Below are 21603 nucleotides of genomic sequence, written 5' to 3'. Positions count from 1 at the left end.
CGTGCTGCATTTTCCACGCCTCCCCAAAGCTCCTCCCTTTGCCTTTCATACCCATCCCCCAGCGCTTCGTTCTTTCCGCTTCGTTCCCTGGTTCCCCTCTGTCTGTGTCGCTCAAAAAGGTCTCACATGCACACCTGTAACTCTCGCGCACTCTGAAAAAATATACAAATAAATATATAAATATATGCATATATATATGTTTATTTATGTATGTATATGCATATATAAATATTTATATACATGCTTATGTACATCTAAACATTTGGAATTTCGTGTGTGTGATTTTTTCTTGCAAATGTTCCCAGCGGCTGACCTTTTTCTGTTCTCTTGTTCACTTGTATCTGTGATACTTTTACGTTCCTGGCCTCGCTTGTCATCTTGATTTTACCTTGGCCTTTGCCGTGTGTGTTTTCTTCCCTCGTTTTTCGGTGCGTTTGGCCTCTCCTTTCGTTCCGCTCCCACTGGCATGTTGTTTGATTTTCATCTCCTTCACTGTTTTTCTCTTTTCGGTCCCTGTCCGTGAAGGCTCAGTTTCGCCGCTCCTTGGACGCCGGCCTACGGCTTGCTCCTCGGCCAGCGACGCTGACGAAGGCACCCGATTTCTGTGTTTTCCTTTTTTCGCGTAATGCCTTCCTTCCACTTTCCCCGGCTTCTTTGAACTTTTCACGGAAGTCCGCCCGTTCGCCCCTGGAAGATCCACTTCTCCCGCGTCTCGGCGAGACGCAGGCAAGGACGTTTTCCGTTGTCGACTCACACGAGAACAAACGTTTATCCTTCCTTCGATGGTCCTTCCCTCAGGCACTGCATGCGGTGTGCTGCTGCTTTTCACATACACTCGACCACGACCCTGATTCCATTCTTCTTCCTCTTCATTTTCTTCTTCTTCCTCCTCACTCTCATCTTCTTCCTGCTCATTTTCTTCTTCCTCCTCACTCTCATCTTCTTCCTCTTCCTCTTCTGCGTCTTCTTCGGAGGCGTCTCTCTTTCTCTTTCTGTGTTTTCGACCGTCTTTTTTCTGCGTCGTCTTCGCGGTCCGCTCGTCGTCCAGCCGCGCGTCGCGTCGACCGTCGACTTCTCTGACAAATTCCTGAAGCAACTCTGCGAGAGACTCGCCACGCTGGTGTCTCCTCGCCGCTGCATGCGCGTCCGTTTCTCCGGCAGGCAGGCCCCCCAGTCGCTCCAGCCGCATGCGCCAGGCGCGGCCAACGCGAGCAACGAGCGCCTCGCTCTCCCGCGAGGAGAAGCCTGCGACTCCTTGCGTTTCTGGCGGCAACGCAGCCTCGCCGAGTCGTCGCAGAGCCGCCAGTCGTTGTTTGTCGGCACTGACGCCTCTGTCCGTCTGTCTTGCGGCTCTTCTGTCCACTCGAGCAGCTGGCGAAAGCGCGCGCCTCCCGCGAACCGCGTCTGCCCTGTCCGCGACGGTCGCTGGCTCTTCAGAGGAGTCCGAGAAGTCGGCGGACGACGCAGCGTCTGAGTCCTTCGAAGCGCCTCCTTGTCGAGGCACCCTCTTGCGGCTTCTTCTCCGCGGGGGGTCGCGTGTACATGAGTCTGAGTCAGAGAGAGACGAGTCGTCTTCGGACGTCGCCTGACTCCACCGTCGCTTCTCAGTCTTCCTTCTCTTCATCGCCTGGTCGAACGGTCGGCCGCCGCGTGCCGGTTTCTTCGCTCTCCCTCTCTTGGCGTTTTTGCGAGGTTTCATTCGTCGTTCTTTGATCTCCTCCTCCGTTTCCTCTTCGTCTTCTGTCTCCGTTCGCTCTGAGGCCGAGGCGCCGTCGTGGCTGGGGCGACGTCGCAGCGACTCCGGCGCCCCAGCGGTTCTCCCTCTCGGCCCGTTGCGAGCCTGCGCGGCGCGGAACAGGCGACACTTTGCTTCGTCGAGGTGCGTGACTCTCATCAACGCTCGCCGACAGAGGACGGCGAATGCAACGCAGAGAACTTGACAAAGCAGAACGACGCTTGCCTCAAAACTCTCCTCTTCTTCCTCGCCTTCTTCAAAGATGTCTTGGGGACACTGGGAAGGCGTGGACGGCGAGAAGCCGCGCTTTGCCGCTGGCGTCGTCGCCTGTCCGCCGGCGCCCCGGAGTTCGTCTCCGTCTCTCTGACCTTCTCCCACAGACGCGTTCGCCTCTTCGTCGTTCGACTCTCTTCGGCGAGAAGAAGAGAAAAACGGCTCTTCTGAAAAAACTTCCTGGATGCGCTGTATGCGCGTATTCACGAGGTCCGCCAGGCGACACACGAGAAGCAGCGCGTCGCCTTCGCTCGCCAGCGGCATGGACAAAAGCAGCGAAACGGTCTGCTGTATGTACAGCAGAACGAGGACGGGCAGACAGAGGAGATTGAGGGGGAACGCGAGAGGCGGAGGCGCCGCCGGGAGCGTCGACGCGCTGGACACCGTGTCGGGACTTGCGGAGACACCCGACGCACAAGCAGGCAACAGTCCGGCGTCGCGGTGCTCCTGAGCGCGGGGAAGGAGAGAGGCGAGCCAGTGCAGGGCAGGATGGACGAGCCATCTGGAGAGCGTCGTCGACAGAGCAGAAGGCGAGGCGAGGTGCAAGCAGGCCAAGAAACAACGTTCCGCGCTTCCCTCATGCTCGCTTCTCTCGTCGAGTGTCGATGAACGTGGAAAGAGAGGTGCAGGCCCACCAGAGGAAAACAATGAAGAAGAGGAAGAAGAAGCGATTGAGAAAGTACTGGAAGGAAGAAGCGTCAAGAGAAGAGCGAGACGAGTCGGCTCCGCCAGACGATCCAGCTGCCCTGCCACGGACCACAATAGTTCCTCTTTCACAGCCTGGAAAAAAAAGCAACGAAACACTATCCTCTGAAGGGAACACGGAAACCAACAAACTGGTCTGGCATGCGTATCTATACAGATATACGTATATAAATAAATATATATATATATATATATATATATACGTATTCCCGTTGATATGTATATATGTCTGTACATGTCTATATAGGAAAACGTCTACGTGCAGGTCTACGCATATACGCATGTCTGTAGCAACGTATGTATGCAATAGACCGGCCAAGGAAATCTGTGTCTGCCTTAACAGATGCATGTCGATGGACACCGCCCGAGGCCTCTCGTCAGTCCAGAGAGAAGGCAACGCGAATCTGACTGTGTGACAAGGAAAAGACGCAAAACCAATCAGACACGCAGAGCACACGAGGGAACCACAGACTCCTCGAGACAGCTCCACCGCGAGACTCGCTGGTATCGCGGACTTCTGAGAACAACGTTCGCCCCCGACCACGAGACGCAGCGACGAGAGACAGACAGGTAGCAGAGAAACGCATTTCGCCTGTCAACTCCGCCCATTCCACCAAAGCGATTTGTCTCTCTGGCCTCACTGGCCGCGTTCCAGCCTCCAACACCAGACCGCGCAGCGATGCTTCCAGCTGGCGCTTCACTCTCCACCACTCTGTCCACTGCATGCAAAAGACACTCGCAAGTGTAGGGCGGAGACACTGTCGTGCTTTCCAGAAGAACTCTAAAGGGATCAGCGTTTTTTCCGGTTTGTCAAGTCCCTGACTCACTCGCGAATCTCGACTCAGGTGGCGACACAGTCCGGCGAACGGTGCAGGCGTCGTCCACGAGGGCAGCAGCGAGAATGGCTCAGGCGCGACAGAAGTTAATCGAGCGTCTGGCTCTTCGGACTTCGTTCTCGACTCTCTCACTCCTTGTTCGTCTCCTCTTTCCGGTTCCTGCTGTCCCTCCTTGCCTCCTTCTTCCTGTCGGTCTGCCGTCTTCGTCTCCTCTGCGCAGGCCGTCTGGTAGGTAAGGGTGAATTTGACAGCGAGGAAGAGCGCCTCATGAAGCCCCGAGGCGAGAAGTGACCCTGAGCTTTGCGCGGCCCTTCCAGAGCCTTCCCGGCGAGAAGAAGAGAGAGAGGAGCGATGTGAAGAAACCGGAAGAGCCGAAGACAACGCATGTAGAAGCAGGTCTCCCGCTGCTTGCCTCACAGCTCCCGACGCAGCACAGAGACAAGCAAAGGCGTGGGCGAAGAGGTCGCCTGAGTGCACCAAGCCTTGTCTGGAAAGGAGACAGAAGAATGGAAACGGAGCAGACCGTGGGGAGAACACAGAAAGGAAAGGAGAAGAAGATTCTTGGGAGAGAGAAGGAAAGGAGACAAACGCGTGGGGAGAAACACAAGAGGGCAGGTCATGCAGGAGAAACAGAAGGGGAGTGAAGCATACGTGAGGACGGAGGAAAACGAACCCAGGGGCGTGGAGAGCTTGGGGGCAGCCGCGCCATTTTTGCTTTGTTTTTTGGTCTGTGTGCCGGCGCTTTGCTTCGCTTGCTTCTTCTTTTCCTCTTCTTCTCTTTCCTTCTCTTTTTTTGTGTGTGTTTCATCCTGTGCTCCTTCCTCTTCATTCTTTTGTTTTCCTTTTCCAGTCCTTTTTTGCCTTCCCCTGGGTTCGCCTCCCGCTTCGTTTCCTGCCGCTCCGTGGTCGCCTCCGATTTCTGCTCCGTCTATGCCTCGGTTCGTCTGTCGTTTGCGTCTCTTCATGACTCATCCATTTCGATCTTCTACTCTCTCTGGGACGGTACCTTTGAAAAACTCGCAGTACTTGGAGACAGAGCCTCGCACTCCGTTCGCTGAGCCCGCTTGGGTCGACTATCTGCGGAGACACCGCAAACGGTGGCGTTTGCCAGTGCACGCAATTCGCCTCGCCGGACAGTGGCCTAGCGTCGAGAAGCATTTGAGAAGGGAGGAGAATCTCCAGGAGAGCCGGCAGGTGGATGGTCAGGGACTGGGCAGCCTCGCATGCAGATATCGCCCCTGCTCGGGCTTCATCAGACGTCGTCCCCGTCACCGGAGACAGAGCGCCTCTCACCACAGACGCGTCAATCTCTTGGGCCTCTCCACGTCGAGACAGACTCTGGTTTTCTTTCCTGTCCAGTTCGGTAGACGCAGCAAAGACCGACCTGGCGTCTGTCTCTCGGAGCGAAGACGAACGAGGCCGAGACAGCTCGGAGACATCCACGCGCGTCGCCCCTCTCTGCGGACGTGGCGGAGTCGCCTCGGCTGTACGTACACCCGAGGGGTGCGGCCGGCTGGTTGCATGCGCCGTTCGCACCGACGAGGGACGAGAAGAAGCGGCGAAGGCGGAAGCCCTGGGTACTCGAGGCCTTGTGGGGGTCACCAACTGCGAAGAGGAAGATGTGGAGGTGTTGGCCACCGCCTGTCGCGACGCTCGAGATTCCGCATGCTTTTTCGTCGAAACTGCATGCGCCTCAAATGCCAAAAGCAAGGATCCCAAACCCTGGAGTGCCGCTTGAAGCTCCGGAGAATCTCGAGTCTCCACCAGTTCCGAATCGGCTTCCCAGCCTCCCTCTTCGTCCTGTTTGACTCTGTCAGGTCCTCCGTCTCTTCGCTCTCCACCTTCTTTATCGTCTGCGTCTCGGCCTTCTTCCTTGACTCGAGGCAGGGGGTCTGTGTGTCCTCCAGAAACGCTCCAGAGGCTGCCAAATTCTTCTTCAAAGGCTTCCTGTGCAAGAGCCGCTGCCGACTCTGAACCTCCGCGGTGGCCGGCGTTGCATGCAGAGTGACGTGAAGGGACCGCTGCCGAACATGGACAGGGTGGCGCCTTCAGAGGCAACGGACGGAGACCGCGTTTCCTGCGAAAACTCATCCGGAGGCCAGACGCGCCGCGCGCCAGCACAGCCGCCAGGAGTGTATGTACACTGCGGTGGCAGACGAACGCCGGGTGGCGGCCGAGGAAGTGGGCGAACGAGCGCCAGACGACGGAGCTGGGAAGTCTGAGGACTTCGAAGAGAAACAGAAGGTCGACGAGAAGTCGGAAGAACTCCGACGGCAGGTCCCAGAAGCTCTGCCAGCCTGTCTGATGTCCGCAGGACTTCTCGCGAAGACCTCCAGGAACTCCGTTCTCTCCGTCGCGTTCTTCTCCCTCTTCGTCGTCCGCAGCTTCCGCCTCTCTCCACCCTCTCGGCGGCGGCAGCGATCTCGCATGCAGGCGAGGAGACATTCCAGCAGACGGGGAGGCGGCGGTGAAAATGCAAACACTCGAGAGAGGGTCACCGGAGACACGGCACACAGGCGAGGAGCGGCGCGGAAGGTGAGGCGTCAGAGTGCGAATGAGGCGACGCAGAAGACGCAGACGGATTTGACCAGAAGGCGGCCGAAGACAGTTGTGAGACGTTTGCAGCGATCTACGACATGAGGGGTCCTGATGTGAAGGTCGGGGCGTATTTTCTACTTCGGCCTGTGGGAGGTCGCGAACTGGAGTCGGCTTCTTTGAGGTCTCTTGGTCTTCTTGTTCTGGGCGGCAGACTCCTCGAAAATCTTTCTGCCTCTTCCCCACGTTCTCGAAGCTTCTTTCCAGCTTTCCTGTCTCGTCAGCCTCCTGTTCTTCTTCGGTCTTGTCTTCTTCGTCGGAGAACTCGGGAAGGTCGTTGAAGAAGTCGCGGTCGAAGTCAAGCTCGCAGAAGAGGCGCGCAGCCACCCAGGAGGCGTACTGGACGTTGTGGAGTCCTTCGGCGAGAATTTGATTCTGGTCGCCTCTTTCCCTCTCGACAGAGAGCGAAGATGAAGGCAAGTGTGTCGAAACGTTTGGCATCGTCTCTGCATCTCCAGTGACGCTTTCCTCGCCTCTTGTCTTCTCGTCGTTCTCGCGTTTCGTCCCCGCTCGCGTCTCCCTCTCCCAGCCTCCTTCGTCCTTTCCTGCATCCCCTTCTTCCTCCCTTTCTTTTCCATCGTCGCAGGTCTCCTCCGTTTTCGCTCGCCTCGCCCCCAGAGCGTCCCCCATGTTCAGGCCTGTAGAAAGCCCCCCGCTGACGCTCTGCTCAGCGAGGGCCTCGAGCTTCGCGCGCGCGTCGTACAGCGGCGCCAAACTGCATGCAAGGAGCCTCCCCACGTGGTTCTCCAGGTCGCCCGTCACACACGTCGCTGCGGTGTACAGACACCGGACGCCATCCTTCACGACGAGGGGCTCGACTTCGACCAGTCTGTGGATCTCCTCCAGAGGCCCGGCATCGAGTTCGCGTCTGAGACAGTTGAAGAGAAGCGAGCAGCCTTCCAGGCCGGCAGCGAACGCTCTTGTCTCCCATCCCTCTCGGCCGCTGGGCTTCTTCGTCCCCTCTCCTTCCTCCCTCTTCTTCTCGTCCACGTCCACCTCCTCTCCCTCTCCCGCGTCTACAAATCCCCGGCACTGCTGTCTCTCTGCTCGCTCGCGGGCTCCGACGACTTGGCAAAGCGTCGCGACGAAGCCGAGGCTCTTTCCTAGGATGGCCGTGGTGTGGGGCGGCAGCGGCGGTGCGGCTTTGAAGAGCGGAAGCAGCAGAGGCAGACCGGACCTGACGAGAAGCTCGCAAGCGCCGAAGGGATCCTCGGTTCCAAGAAAGTCTCCAGCCAATTCCAAGAGGCGGAGAGCCGCAGCTGCGTGTGGAGGGCCCGAGCTCGACACCGGCTCCTGTTCCGGGGGACAGCGCAGCGGGCAACGCAGGAAGAGACGGAGAATTCCCTCGAGCCAAAGGTGAACGATTCGCTTCGTCCAGTGACTCGCCTGCGAGGCGAAGCGAGACGAGGCAGACGAAGGGCCGCGAAACAGCGACTCGACCTGCTCGTTGTCTCTCTGGACTCCACGGCCGCGTCGCACCTTCTGCCCACTCGAGCTGAGGCGAGGCCGAGACAGCGAGGCGCTCCGGACTCCCCGATGTGAAGACGGACAGAGCGAAGCGAGGGGCGAGGCTGGGACAGGGGACGCGTCTCCAGCGTGTCTCTGTCCCTTCAAGCGCGGCGGGGTCGCGGCGTCGCTGGAGCCCAAGGCGAGGGCAACGGTCGCGCCGTGGCTGAGACGGTCGACCACGAGGGCGAGAAGCCGCTGCACGAAGGGGACTTGGCTGCCGGAGAAGAGAGTGTCGTTGTGCTGCATGCATGCGTCGCCAACCTGGAGAGAGAGGCTCTGCGAGGCGTCGCCTTTCTGCTCGTCGCAGGGCCAGTGACGACCCCGAACCGACGCCGCCACATGAGAGAGCAGCCAGATGAGAGCCGCCGGAGGCTCGCCAGATGCGCGAGCGGCGAAAGGGGGAGACGCAAGAAAAGACGAATCTGACGACGGTGACGCTGAGGAAGAAGACAGAGAAGAGGAAGCAGAGGAGGCAGAACAGGACTGGAGTTTTTCGGTCGACGGGGAAAGAAGTGAGCAAGACTCCTGGAGAGCGGCTGAGAAGGGGAGGAGAAAGAAAAACTCTGCAAACAAGTCGGCGATCGATGCGCGAAGGTGTCGACTCTCCAGTCCGGGTGCATGCAGCCGGCGCGCCAAGGAGAGAAACGCGTCGCGAGTCATCTGTAAGCGCTGAGGAGAGAGCGACGCGGAAGGAAATGAACAAGACGCGGATGAAGCCCGAGCTCCCCGAGGTTCGTACAAAAGGCCTGCATGCAGATGCGGCGCATTTAAGTAGTAGTTTCGGAGCATGCGGACAGCCTGGAGGCGAACTGCCGCAGAGGGGTCGTGAACGAGCGACGAGGCCAGAAATGCGGCAAAGAGCTCCACGCTCGATCGCCCTGTGTCTCCGTCCACTCGCTTCTGATCTGGTGACTTTGAAGCTGTCCCTGCGGCAGCCGAGTCCGCCCACGAAGGCGGCGGGAAGACGCGACGCGAAAAGGAAGAAAAAAGAATCTTTTCGATGACGACGAGAGCCCGGTCTCGCACGGCTGGCGCAGGATCTCTCAGAGACTCCCAGAGGGCCTGCTGAAGGTCCGAGGCCTGCAGCGCTTCAGGCTGCTCCTGCAGACAGCTCGACAGCGCCGTCAGAGCCCCGCGTCTGAACAGAGAAAGACAAGGAAGCAACAAGATGTGGTGAGGAACGAATGATCTGAAGAAGAAATGAAAGGGAAGCGGCTTCGGATCCATGCTTGTGCTTTCTAGCGCAGAAGAGACACGGTTAAGGATTCAAAGCTCCGGAAGGACTTTGAGCGCCGTGGGTCGGTAGAAGACCTTGTGCGAGAAGGAACGGCTGATTCAAATAAAGAGAGGATTCGCCGAGAAGCAGAACAAGATGCCGGACGAACCGAGACGAGGGAGAAACGAGGAACAGGGCAAGGTGAGGAAGATGAGGATATCAAGGCCTGAAGAGGCTTCTCGATAAGAGACGTAGGTACGAAACCCAAGGCATGAAACACACAAGAAACGAGAGGCAGTCGAGAAACAGGAAAAGTGCAGCATTTTAGAAGACTTGAACAGAAGGACGAAGCGCAGAGACACGAAAAAAGAAGGAAGGACGAGGGACAGAACACTTGGAGGCGATAGCAATCCTACAGAAATTTACCTTACTCTCGTAGTTTTTCATTTTCTGCGTTTTCCCCATTCTCGCTGTTTTCAGGTTTTCCTCTTTTCACCTGTTTGTGCACTGCCATGTTCTGCGTTTCGCAGCTGTCTGTTTTCCTTCTTCTCTTTTCGTTTTAGTCGCGCATTCTTCGGCGCCTGGAATCAAGCCTACGAACGCACTGCTCTACGCGGTATGGAGACTCGCTTATCCCCCATCTCGTGCCTAGAGTATCCGTGGGTTTCCTTCTTAACTGAGAGCCCCCAAGCGCCCGACAGTCGAGTGCATCGTTTTTACTCCCCCCGCAAAGTACAGAAAGACGCACTTGATGCCAATGCTGTATCTCCGCGGCAGGGAGGACTGCACTGCGATCATGAAGAGAACTCGAAGGTCCTTGAAAAACAAGCTCACGACCTCCTTGTCCCACACGCGCGCCGCCTGTCCGTCGTCGAAACAGGCTGACTCGTCCTCCTCGTGCTCGGCGTCCGCTCCGTTTGTAGGCGGAACCTCACAGGCGAGGCGCAGTCCGCTCCGGCTCAGTGTCTCCGGCGGGGGGTCGCTCCCAAGGCCCCCGAGGCCTGTGGCGCCCTCCACGCGCCTCTCGACGGTCTCCGAGTCGGCGCCGCGGGCCTCTTGGCCCCGAGGCCTCGGGAGGCGCACACCCTTTGACAGACCGAAGCCGCGTCTCATCTCGTCCGCTGTTTTCCACTCTATGGCGCAGATGGCCTCCCATAGTGCGTTTGGGAGATTGCGGGGAGGAGCAGGCCCTCCCCCAGTCAAAGAAGTTCGTTGTCGTCCTTCTTCTGCGTCTGCCATGCCACCAAGAGCCTCCGCGTTCGAACGGAGTCTCTCTTTCTCAGCCTTGCCTTTCTGTCGCCGTTTTTGAGACGCGCCGCGCCGCGTCTGTCTCCCGCGCGTCGCCGGGGTGCTGTCTCCTGCTCTTGGAGCCTTGGGCTCCAAACCCGCGCCCGTAAAGGAGACAGGGTGTTTTTGCGCCGCGTCCAGGAGGGCCAACGCAGACACGCGCACCGCCACCTGCTCGACGTCGCCCAGCTGGCGAGTGTCGTGCGTCTCTTCCTGCCGCCCCAAGGCCTCGAGCGCCTTGAGTGACGCAGACGCGCGGTCGTAGCCGAGGAGGCGCCTGTCTCCGCGCGGACCCTTGCGCTGCGCCTCACCCGCAGAGACACCCTCTTGGGCTCCCAAGACGCGCGCGGAAGCGGCGCGGCCTCCAGGACCGTTCAGGTGAGCCAGCAGGAGACACGCACCCACGACTGTTTGCGACAAGAAGGGCAGAAAGTCTTCGCTGCGCCTCCCATGCAGCCAGTGAGCTCGCTTCACTCCTGTCACCGCTAACATGTCACCTCGCGACCCCACAGCGTGACTGCCTTCCGCGTCGGCGGTGCCTTCTCTCTGCGTGCTTCGAGTTTCGTCGACTCCTCCCGTACGCGGTTCTTGGTCCCAAGCGGAGACCGGCAGAACGTCCGCGAAGGCGAGAGAGAGAGAAGCGTCGCAGCGATCGGCAGAGACCTTTAGACCGTGAGCGACAATCCGTCGCAGCGCACAGCCCTCGCACATCCACGGGAAGTGGACGAGGACGACAGACGCGTCTGCAGTGGTCCCAGTGTTGACGTTCGAACGCGAGAGAGGCTCTGACGAGCTCGACGAAGAGCCGCCGCACTCGGCGCCTACGCCGGCGCAGGCTGCATGCGCCAGCGCCCCACAGTCCTCACACTCCGCCACTGAAGTGGACGAAGTTGCGCTCACGTCTGCATCACCTGCGCGCGTCGAGCCTGGTCGCCCGTCGTCCATGCTCTCTCCTGAGGTTTCGGGGAGAACTGGACCTTGACAGACACAGCATCTTGGCCCGTTGCTCGAAGAAGGCGCACCGTCCAGAGGCGTTGCGAAATGGCTGGACGCTGGAGCCCTCTCTGTCTCGCAGGCGCGCTTCCCCACACAAACACGTTCCGTCTCTGCTGCTTGTTCAAGGAGTTCCGACTCGCCCGGGCACCCGAGGAGAGGCCGAACGACGACGGAGAGAGAAGCAGACGGGGCCTGACCGCGGAAGAGGAAGGGCGCCGCCGCGGACAAAAGAGAGAGTGCAGTCTCGGCGAAGGCGAAGAGAGTCGACACAGATGTCGAGGTCGAGGACGCATGCGCAGAAACAGGAAGAGAGAGAGACGGAGCGGTCCCGAGACGAGAAGGGAGACCTGCGAGAGGAGGCGCGAAAGACTTCTGAGTCAGAAGCACGCGAGCCAGAAGCTTCAGCGGCTCTTCGCCCCGCTGCTTCAGACGACCTGCGATCGAGGCACTGACGGGGAGGATGCTGAGAAGGATGTGGAGCAGAGATGCGACCAACGTCCGAAAAAGCAGAACTGCACCAGGGAGTGACGGATAAAAACTCATCTGAAAACACAACGAAATCCAACTGAGAATCAAATACGTCAAACCTCGATACAGGAGACACATCGCCAGAAACAAAAAACTCAGAAACTCAGTAAATACGGATGCAGATACAGAGAGTTCATATAGACAGACAGATCGATAGAGACTGCTGCGTAGCAATAGACAGATACTGGGAGAGTTTGGATTTCGGCATAGACTCGAAAACTGAACAGATACAGGGAGAGATGGAGTGCGGGAATGGAGACGTATTTGTGTCTGGCGTGCAGCATCGATTCGACTGGTGTCACCTTGGAGGAAAGCAGCAAGTTCAGAGAAGTGACGCAACGCCCCAAAATAAATTGGCGCCCAAGCCAAAGGCCGATGTGCCGACAGCGAAAACCAAGGAAAGCGAAACTGTCTCGAGAGAGAAGGCAACCGTCAACCTGAAGCTCTCAAGACGTAGCCCAGAAGAGAACGAGAGACGCAGCGCCAAATCCTCAAAAAGACGCATCGACATCTTAAGAGCAGACCAATCCAGCACTACGCTTGAAAGCGGAAGTCCCAACACCCTAAACCGTGAACCGTCACAAAGCTGTCGTGGAAGACCTACAAGTCCCCATTCTTCGACGAGTCTCCGGAGCATGGCACGCGGTGCAGAGCCTTCACTGTGTGGGCCGTCTGGCGGTGCCCCGGCGAAGCCGAGCGTTTCTTTGAATCCTTCCTGGAAGTCGTTCAAGATCTCGTCATCCGCTTCGTCTTCTTCGCTCTCTGCGTTCTTGGTTTCCGGCTCCCCCACTCGCCGTTCGTAACCTGTCCTCGATCTCTCTGTCCCCGTAAGAAGCAGCGCGAAGCCGCTGCTCCCGCAGTTCCACGCGTCTCTGCCTCGCAGACTGTCGAGGACTCTCATGCCGTTCGGACATGCCCGCGCGAGGAGGAAGCGCGTGAGGAGAAGCGCAACGCGCTCGCCTCTCCACAGCAGTCGCGAGAGGCGCCGAGACGCACAACTCGGCTGCTCGCTTTTTCCCTCCTCTCCGCAGCGACGCGTCTCGAAGTCGGCAGCTCTGCGCTCCCATGTTTCTCCGAACTTCTTCCCCGCCTCGCAAACGCGCGCCAAGGCGAGACCCGATCGCTGGCGCCTCAATCGAGGCAGGAAGAGACACTGAAGGAGACGCGCGACGAGCACGGCGGCAGGAAGCAAATGCTGGGCCGCAGATCGAAATCGGTCAGAGGCCGTGAACGGTGCCGAAGGTGACGAACGCAGAGAGGGTGGCGGCGCCGAAGGAAGAGAAACAGCCAGCAACTGTGGTGCATGGTCTGGATGAGAAGGGAGAGAACTCGAGTGATGGGAGGCCCCAGGTCCTGGACGCGTTCGAGCGGAAGCCGAGCGAGCGCCGACAGGCACAGAGGAGAGGAGAGCTATGAAAATCGAAGGTCGCAACGAAGGGATCTCGAGGAAAAACTGAACACACAAAAAGCCGCAACATCGCCGACGCTGCGGTGAAAAGTTAAGAACTTTCGTCCTCAGCCTCTGTCGACGCACAGCCGCCCGGTCCCCAAAGTCGATGTGCTCTCCCGAACATCTCTGTGTTTCTGATAATGCGGTTTTTCGATACAAACAACTTAGACCCACTTTGTATATTTATATATATTTTATGTAATTTGCATGTGCATATATACATATATATATATATATATATATATATTTATGTATATATATATATATATATATATATATATATACACGTATAGGTATACATATGCGTGAGCTTCACGCAGAAATATACACACATATATATATATATATATTGGCGACTCTTCAACCACGTGGTTTCATCGATGTCTTTTTTGCGTTTTAGGTTTTCTCTTTTTCGCGAGAGTCGCAGTGTAGTACTTTCTCTTCTCCATATTTCGATCTCCGTCTCCGCGCCGTAGAGTCCCTTCGTCTCCTGTCTGGGAACCCCACCGTCTCTGCCCCACTCCACGACGTTTCCGCGTTGTCTCTGTTCGTTTTCTAATCCAGTCTTTCTTGTCGTTTTGCTTCTTGATCTTTGCTTCCCTTCCCCAATCTTTGGGCTTCGTTCTTTTCCAGTTGACCCGCTCTCGTCTGCGGGTTCCACGCGTCACCGCTCTTGTTTCTTCTTCCCTAGTGTGTCGTTCCTTTCTCAGGCTCCTCCCCGCTCTCCGCGGCTCTTTCGTCCTCTTCGTTTCGCGAGTTCTCCACCTCGGCTTCCTGGCGGTAGCTCACTGTCGCAAGAAGATCGGTTGCTGCCTGGAGCGCCTCGGAGGCCTTCCCGGAGCGACCCCCGCTGCTCTGTTGAGAGACAAGAGCAGAGACGCCCGCGACGACCAGGTGCAGGTCCTCTTGACTGAACACAGAGGGTCGCAGAAACGCTGAACGAAGTGCAGACGGGAGCTCAGAAGCAGCTGCAGAAGCCACCGCAGACGGAGGAATAGATGAACCAGCAGCAGAGACAGGCCAGCTGCCCGAAGTCGCGACGGGAGAGTCCGAAGCCGAGAGGGGACGCGAGGACGATGACTGAGGTGTACAGACACCTCTAGGGACTTTGTCTGCAGTCGCAGTGCCGGGCGCACCAGCGGTGACGACTGTCGATGCAGCGAGCAGAATTCTTCGAAGGAGACGACAAATGCAGGTAAACAGGCTGAAAAGCTTGGAGCTCGCGGCAGCAGGCAGAAGGCGCTGGAGACGCTGCAGAGGCACATGCCCACTCAAGTCCTTTGAGGAGCCTGCATAGTGAAATGGAAACGCAGGACTCGAGAGACGTTGAAAAGCGAATGTTTCGTTTCTTTCCAGAAACGCGACCGTCGAGGAATCGGAGGCGTTCAGAAGAGAGTGATCCTTCTCTTTCTCGCTTCAGAGCTGGACAGGCATCTGAACGATGACTCTCAGGTGAGACACAAGCAAACAGAGAGGACTGAGTGAAACGCACGATGCACTTTCCCTCAGAGAAAGAAGACCGGTCTCGACGAGGTGCAGAGCGAAGGCGAAAGAGTCACCTTTTACCTGAGAGAAGAAACAGAACGGCGATCGTTTCCTTGCACTGAAGCTTCAGGCCGCGCGCGAGCTGCGACAGCCAGGCGGTCGAATTCTCGCCTGTCAAGGGTGCACTGCATGCGTCCCCCGGGTCCCTCAAAGGCGCCTTTCTGTCGCCGGCTTCCGCAAGAAAAAGTTCGTCTGTCAAAGCCTCGTGGGTGCCCCCAAACCGAGAAGAAGAAGAGCTTGAAGAAGAAGAGGCAAAAGACGAAGCGTGGACGTTCTCTAGGGGCAGTGGAGGGAGGACCCGCAGAAGGGTGACGGCGTGTAGAAGGAAAATACTTGAGGCGAATGAGGCGGGCAAGGTCTCGAGGCATTCTCGCAGAGGTGACCGATCTTTTCTCTCTCGAGCTGGTTCCTCTTCCGATGCGTCAAGTTCGTCCTTGGCGTTGCTTCTCTCGCTGCCTCGCCGTATCTCCATCCGCGCGCAGCTCCTCTCACGCTTCGCCTCGGCCTTTTCCCGACGCTTCGAAGTCCGAGGAGACACAGACAGAAGACCGCCTCCGCAATCTCCGCCGCCGACCAGTTCGTCGGCTTCTCGTCGCAGGGAGACTTCTGTCAAGGCATGCAGGGCGGCGTCGCCTACAAGCATGGCCCTCACGAGAGCGGTCTGCAGCGTCGCTAGGCTCGCAAGTCTTCGCCGTTGACGGCCTGTCTCCTTTCCTTCCGCGTCCTCTGCGGCTCCCTCATTCGCCTCAGGAAGGTCCCCACTTTCTGTCTCGCTGCTGACAGCTGCGGAGGAGACAACTGTCTCCTGCGGGCGTCGGAGAGACTGTGCGAGGCTCCCCAAGGCTTCTGCCGCCTTCAGCGAGAGTCGCAGAATGCGTTGCTGCCGTCTCGCATCGCCTGGGTCACCTCTCACGAGTTCCCTCCACTCGCAAGCAAGAGCTTCAGCCTGTCGAGCGAGGCGAATCGATTCGTCGCCTTCGCCTGTTTCTTCCTCGCCTGCTCCTGGAAAATGGGTCTCTCCCGAGGAATGGCGACATGCGTTCTCTCCGTCCTCCGCAGATGGGACATCCCCCGCGAGAGGGCGCGAAGACGTCGAAGAGACGGAAGTGCAGTTGGCGCGATCTCTGTCGATTCGCGAAGATCCACCCGCCTCCGTCGCCGTGTCTTCCTCCGTTTCCTGCAAACTCAAAGGTGAAAACAATTCTTTGTCGAGAGTCGAAAAGAGCCCCGACGTAGCGAGTGGCGACGTCAAAAGCACCGCCGCTTCCGCAAAGTCTCCCTTCTCGAGAAGCGCTTGTAACTGCTCCTTTTCTTTCTCTTGGTTTCCTTCTGCATCGAGTGACGACACCACGCGGCGATACACTGCATGCTGTTTGAAAAGTCGAGCGAAATGGTGCGCTTCATTCCCTTTCAGTGATTTCTTCGAAGCCGGCGGATCCTGTGTCTTCTCCTCGACCCCCGAGGCGAGCTCCCTTTCGTCTCTGCATGCAGCTGTTGTGTCCGTGGCTTCGGCATACGTCTGCGGAGTGGACATGACTCGAGCCGCCTCTTTCTCTCGCCTCGCGCCTTCCTCGTTCCATCCGTCTTCTCCCTTTCCCTCGTCCTCTTCTCTCGCTTCTTCTGCCGCTTCAGGTTCACCCTTAGTGAGCGCTAAGACCGGCTCTCCAGTCACTCCGTCTACGCCGGTCTCCTTCTCGCCTGCGCCTTTCTGCGTCCGTTCTCGCCCCCGCTCGCTCTGCACTTCCTTCTCTGTCTCTCGCGGCGAGACACTTTCATGCCTGCATGCGGCAGGGAGCCCAAAGAGACTCAGAGCGATCTCCAGGCGCTGCTGAGAGCCGCCATCGTCCCCTTCTTCGGGTGGTTGCCCTGGCGCGGGTGCTTCTTCCATTGCCACAGCGCATGCAGCTGTCTCCTCGCGAGCCTCCAGAGAGTCTCGCCTTCCGGCGCGAGACGGAGAGACAGGCGGCAGTCCTCGCGGCTCCCGAGCCGCATCGGCGCGGAGTGGAACACAGGAAGAAGAGCACTGGGAAACGCCAACGCGAGAAGGATTCAAGAAGAAGGCTTGCCCTGCCTTGAATGCGAGCGTCTGAACTGCGCCTGTCGAGACGTTCGGGTGCGAGAGGCTTGAGGCGAGTGAGTCTGCGGCGCCTGTCGCGGTACGATTTTCTGCATTTTCTTCATCGTGAAATTCCGGCAACCAGTCCATTCCTTCCTCGCCTTGAACGGCCATGAAAGGCCCTCCGAACCGCGCTCGTTCCGCTGCATCGGCCGTCGAGTCAGCAGCTGTTGTGTCGAGTTTCAGCGTTGGGGGGTCTTCTTTCGAAGACCCCTCGAGAGACAGAGACGGAGACACCTCGCGGCCCGACGTCCAGAAGCGCCGCGGCGGCGCCAGCGAAGGCGAGGATCGAAAGGGAGAGGAGACGAGGGCGTTGGGCGAACGAGACGATTTATCCATCAAGGCAAAAAAGAAGTGAAGGACCTGTCGAGAGGAGGAGAAGAGAGGGGGGAGAGGAAGAAGCGCCGGCCAGCTGAGGGAGGAAACGCGGCTTGACTAGCTCTGTCGAAGGCTTCGGGAACCAAGTGAGCGGAGTGCAGCGTCGACGAAGAGGAAACTCCAAAAACGAGAGAAGAACAGCCTGTCTCTCGGCCTCAAGGAAGCCGCGCAATGACACTTGACAAACGAATCACTTCCGCGTCGCAGCGACTCGAAAAGCGTTGCTTCTTTACAGGCCTTTTCCTGCTTCGTCACCTCTGCTGGCATTGTCCCCTCGAACGTCCATGGCAGCCAGCGTTGTGAAGGGGAAAGCGTGGGCCCACAGAAGCGCCAACGCAAAAGACGAGAGAAGAGACGAAAAGACGAGTACAGTGAACTAGAGATTCACTGAATGGCACACCCTGTTCGCTTGTACGGCGGACCTGCGTCCGGCAGTTTACGCAGAGAACGCGCCTCGCAGCATGTCGATGCATGAGCGCGCATGCAGAAGAAGAATCTCGAGTCAGCTGACGGTTTGCGAGCTGTTTGTTGGTGGCAAAAACGACGTGAGCTCAGTGCTGGACGAAACACAAAAAAGCCAAGTCCCCACACTCCAGTGCTGCCCCATCGAGACGCGAATTGCATTCACGAATCCGAGGCGAGAAAGGCATGGCAAACATGCAGCATGTACGGATATGCAAGTTCTGTTTGTCTCTCCTAGATCTGCTGTATCTGCTCAGACGACCTGGAGAACGGGGACATCCTGAAGGAGCCGGACGGAACTTGCGGAAGCACTGAAGGCAAGAGAGCAAGCAGACGCTTCTTCAATAAACAACGGCCAGCGACTCTGTAGCAGCCCCAGGTGATGCTGCAACAGAGGACAGTGACAAGAAGAAAAGACAAGAGCTTCTTCTCCCTCGGTGTATGTTGACATGAATAAAAGACAAGAGGTTCTTCGCGCTTCACTTCGTTGAGAGAACTTGGCAAAAAGAAAGTCTGCGGAGAGGCACTCCGGTCCGGCCCCCCGGTCTATTCGGCCGCGAGATGAAGAAAAAGAGGAACTCCTCGACGAGACAAGTGCGAAACTTTGTACAGATCTTTCAAAAAAACAGGAAGTGACATTTTTTCTGCATGAAGGGGCGCTTGCTATCCCTGAAAAAAGTAGAGTACACACACTGGAGTGCGAAAGGCTATTTTCTCCCTGTACAGCGACCAGAGGGCAGCTGAAGTCCGCCACAGGGTGGCAAGAATCCCTAGTCGAAAGGCGCCGAAGAAGACGAATGTTTCCACGGTAAAGAAGACAAAAAACGGAAGGAGAGAAAATCGTCTGAGCCGCGAGAGCCCCAGGATCACACACGCGCCCCCATCACACTGACATGCCAAGCTGGAGGGACTGGCGCGACGGAGCACCTCCTTCTCGTTCCGCCGAAAGAAACGAAAACAAAGGAAGTACGCAGTAAAAGTGGAAAACAACGAGGTGTGCGAAGAAAGCCAAGGGAAACGCGAGCTGGAACCGACGAAATGGTGGTACTTGTCACCGCCCGGTATTGAGGCAGCTGGACCGTCAACTCTAAGTCAGACAAAGGGAGAGACGAGACAACCGGCTGGCAAAAGAAGTTTTTCTTGGCCATCTACCGGGTAAACCTGGAGAGCGAAACTCGTTACAGAGGACCAAGGAGAAAGGAAGCCACGAAACTCGTCTGAGCAGCTCTTGAGAGCCGCGGCAAGTTCACTAGATGCAGCGCGTTGCTGCTCCGCCTCCCCCGCTTTGAGGGAATGCCAACCAGAAGTAAAACATTGACAGATATGGATTTCATTCGAGGCTCTGAAAAGCACTTCTTCAAAAGAAAAGCGACCTGCACGCAAGAATGAAGAAGGAAACTCGCGATGGACGCAGCGTCCGACTGTGCGTCTTGTACTTCATTTTGGGGGGTGCATGCAGAGACAGGCGGAACAGTCTAGAGGGGGGAGAAAGCCGAGTACGTTGACTTCCGGGAGACTTGCACAGTTCCTCGAAAAAAATGGTTGTCCTTTTTGTTCCGAAACCTCGAAAAACGGGTGCTTTCAAGAGGAGAAAAGGGAGAAGGTCTCTCGCCTCTGCCTGAACAGACTCCTCCGTCCCTGTCTTGTCTTGCATCGAATCGACGCAGAGGGAAAAATCCACATCTTTATTTATTCTGGAGAGAGACGCTCCTTTTTTTTCTTCCGAGGGCTATCGTCGTTGATATTTCATGGAGTCTTTTCGTCGGTAACATAATCGTCGCCCACCCCCGGTCTCGAACGAAACTGCGTTCGACGCCGCACACTTCCAAAGCTAATCACGTACATTGTCAAGTGCTTCTTCGACTGACAAATTCGTGATGCGTTATGTGGGTTTGGTAAATCGAACGAAAAGATTCTTCTTTTCAACACGCGAAAGCACCCGTCGGACACAGTTCGTCCTTGGGTGGTGTGGATCTACCAGATTCCTATATTTAAGCAAATAACTGGAGGTGTCGGAACGAAGACGTAATCACTCGAAAAGGTTTTCTGTCACGGGAATACCTCGTCAGCTCCTTGTTTTCTCGGCTCTGCCATGATTGTGTGAGTGCGGGGTCTCTATTTCTCCCTTTAGATAAATACGAAACCATCTGCACAAGCCACGACGAAGCCGGCTATTTCTGCACGAGCATGTCTCTGCTTTTTTTGTGGAGGCAGCGTTGGCGGCACAGGAGTGTAGGGTATGCGTTAAAATTGGGTTTTCCGCGTTTTTAAGCGAGTCTTGAGCGCTTCTGCCGAAAAAAACCCACCTCCAGCAGAGAGGGTATTCTGGGAGAGAGAAGGCTGGTCCCACTCGATGTGTTGGGGATTGAAAAAACCGCATGTCGCGCGTTTTCTACATTGAGGATCCACTCCACTTTTAAACACAGAGTTGCATCTCATGGACTTTTCCATCGACAGGTGCAAAGCAGGTGTTCAGACCGAAATCAGCGTTTCAGCGTAGAAGACTCAAATTAGGGCAGTGTTGGCTTCTAGATATCACAGCATCGAAGAAATGCACAGATGGAAATCACCAATCTCTGTTCGGGTATCCGTCTTGAATTCCGAACCTGCGGGAGGAAAAAGATCTAAAACGTTTCAGGAGTCGGCTTCGCTTGCACGCACCAGGAGAGTTGCCTGTCAAAGACTTTACTACCTTGGCGAGATCATAATACAGCCGCTATCTACATCGAAACGTATGCGGAGTTTATCGGAACGTGTGTCACCGAGTTAAACTAAAAACTAGATGCATCACCATGAAAGCACATGAGACCACCGTGCGGACCCCGCTGCCCGACAATAACTCCTTTATAATCGGAATTTAATCTAGCAGACGAGGACTCCTCAAGTACGCAAACGATAGGGTAAACACATAAACATGCACAGCGAGTATCCGCCGGCAGATGTGTAGGGCTTCAAATTTTAGTTCTGTTGACTCAGGATGGTTCCCTCTTTTCCCTCCCGATGGGCCGCACTGACAGGAATAGCACATCAAGAGAAGCGAAGGTATCGAGTTCGAATACTGCTTCTTTGTCTGATGTATTTCGCCGAGAGTAATTGGCGCTTAAACGCTGCGGAGCTGCGTAGAAAAAGGTTTTTGCGCTCTGGATGTCTTCGTGTTTGCATGAAGTGGAGCCTTTCGAGCACATTGTCAAGGAATTGTCGTTATAGAGCACACTCTGGTCGTCAAAAACGTAGCTGTTGTTGATGTTGTTGTGACCTAATCCGCAATTTGCAGTTGCTGCTGTGGTGTTTGGCGTCGCTTTAGCAGTGTGATGTTTAGGAGCTTTCCGGGGAAAGGACTCGCGTTTACAAAGTCCACTCCAAAATGGTCGTTTGTTGGTAAGCGACAGTCGCTTACTGCAGATGCGGTTTCGTCATGATCGGGAAAACGTCATTAAGAGAACTGGTGCTTCCACTCGCGTAGAATGATGTGCTGAGAGTTGAAGAAGATACTTCCGCGATTCATGTCTCTTCAAGGAGGAACCATTCTCATTGAGGCCCTGGCAGAAACGAGAGAAGTGATCCTGCGTATGGGTTGTCCTGTTTTTCTTGGCGCGACAGAGAAACGCGCCGTGTCAGCACGAGCAGTGTCCGCCTCTCTAGGTCGGACAGGAATTCACAGACGCGACACAGCGGATTTTCAGGAAGGCAGTGACTGTGATCGACAGAAAACTCCAGAAAAGTTCTACGAGGGTTGACAAAGGACTGAAGAGCACGAGCGGCTGCTGTCACTTGCCGTTACTGGCAATTTTTACTGTCAGCATGGGACTTTGGTGGAACGTACACTTAATCAAATGACTCCAAGAAGTTACTGTACGCGTTCGTGCGTTCACAGTCGTTTGTTTATCGCTCAGGAGGATCAGCGATGAACCACAGAGACTGGACCCTGTGGATATTTGGAAACTCAACGTCTATTCACAAGCTGTACAACAG

General features: G+C 56.5%; 1 protein-coding gene across 1 annotated transcript; it reads right to left on the bottom strand.

Annotated features, from left to right (window-relative positions):
• Positions 1-373: 373 nt before the first annotated feature.
• TGME49_270720 (hypothetical protein) lies at positions 374-17130 on the bottom strand (the record flags this gene model as incomplete). The annotated part of the gene is made up of 7 exons (XM_018781584.1): positions 374-2788; positions 3541-4036; positions 4556-8791; positions 9618-11695; positions 12285-13133; positions 13920-14419; positions 14697-17130. 7 exons carry the CDS (start codon positions 17128-17130, stop codon positions 374-376), a joined length of 13008 nt encoding a protein of 4335 aa, XP_018636620.1.
• Positions 17131-21603: the final 4473 nt, after the last annotated feature.

The sequence above is a fragment of the Toxoplasma gondii genome, chromosome VIII, assembly GCF_000006565.2.
Source record: "Toxoplasma gondii ME49 chromosome VIII, whole genome shotgun sequence".
NCBI classification, from domain to species: domain Eukaryota; phylum Apicomplexa; class Conoidasida; order Eucoccidiorida; family Sarcocystidae; genus Toxoplasma; species Toxoplasma gondii.
The sequence above is the reverse complement of the archived record's forward strand: the minus strand, read 5'-3'. Positions and strand labels throughout refer to the sequence as shown.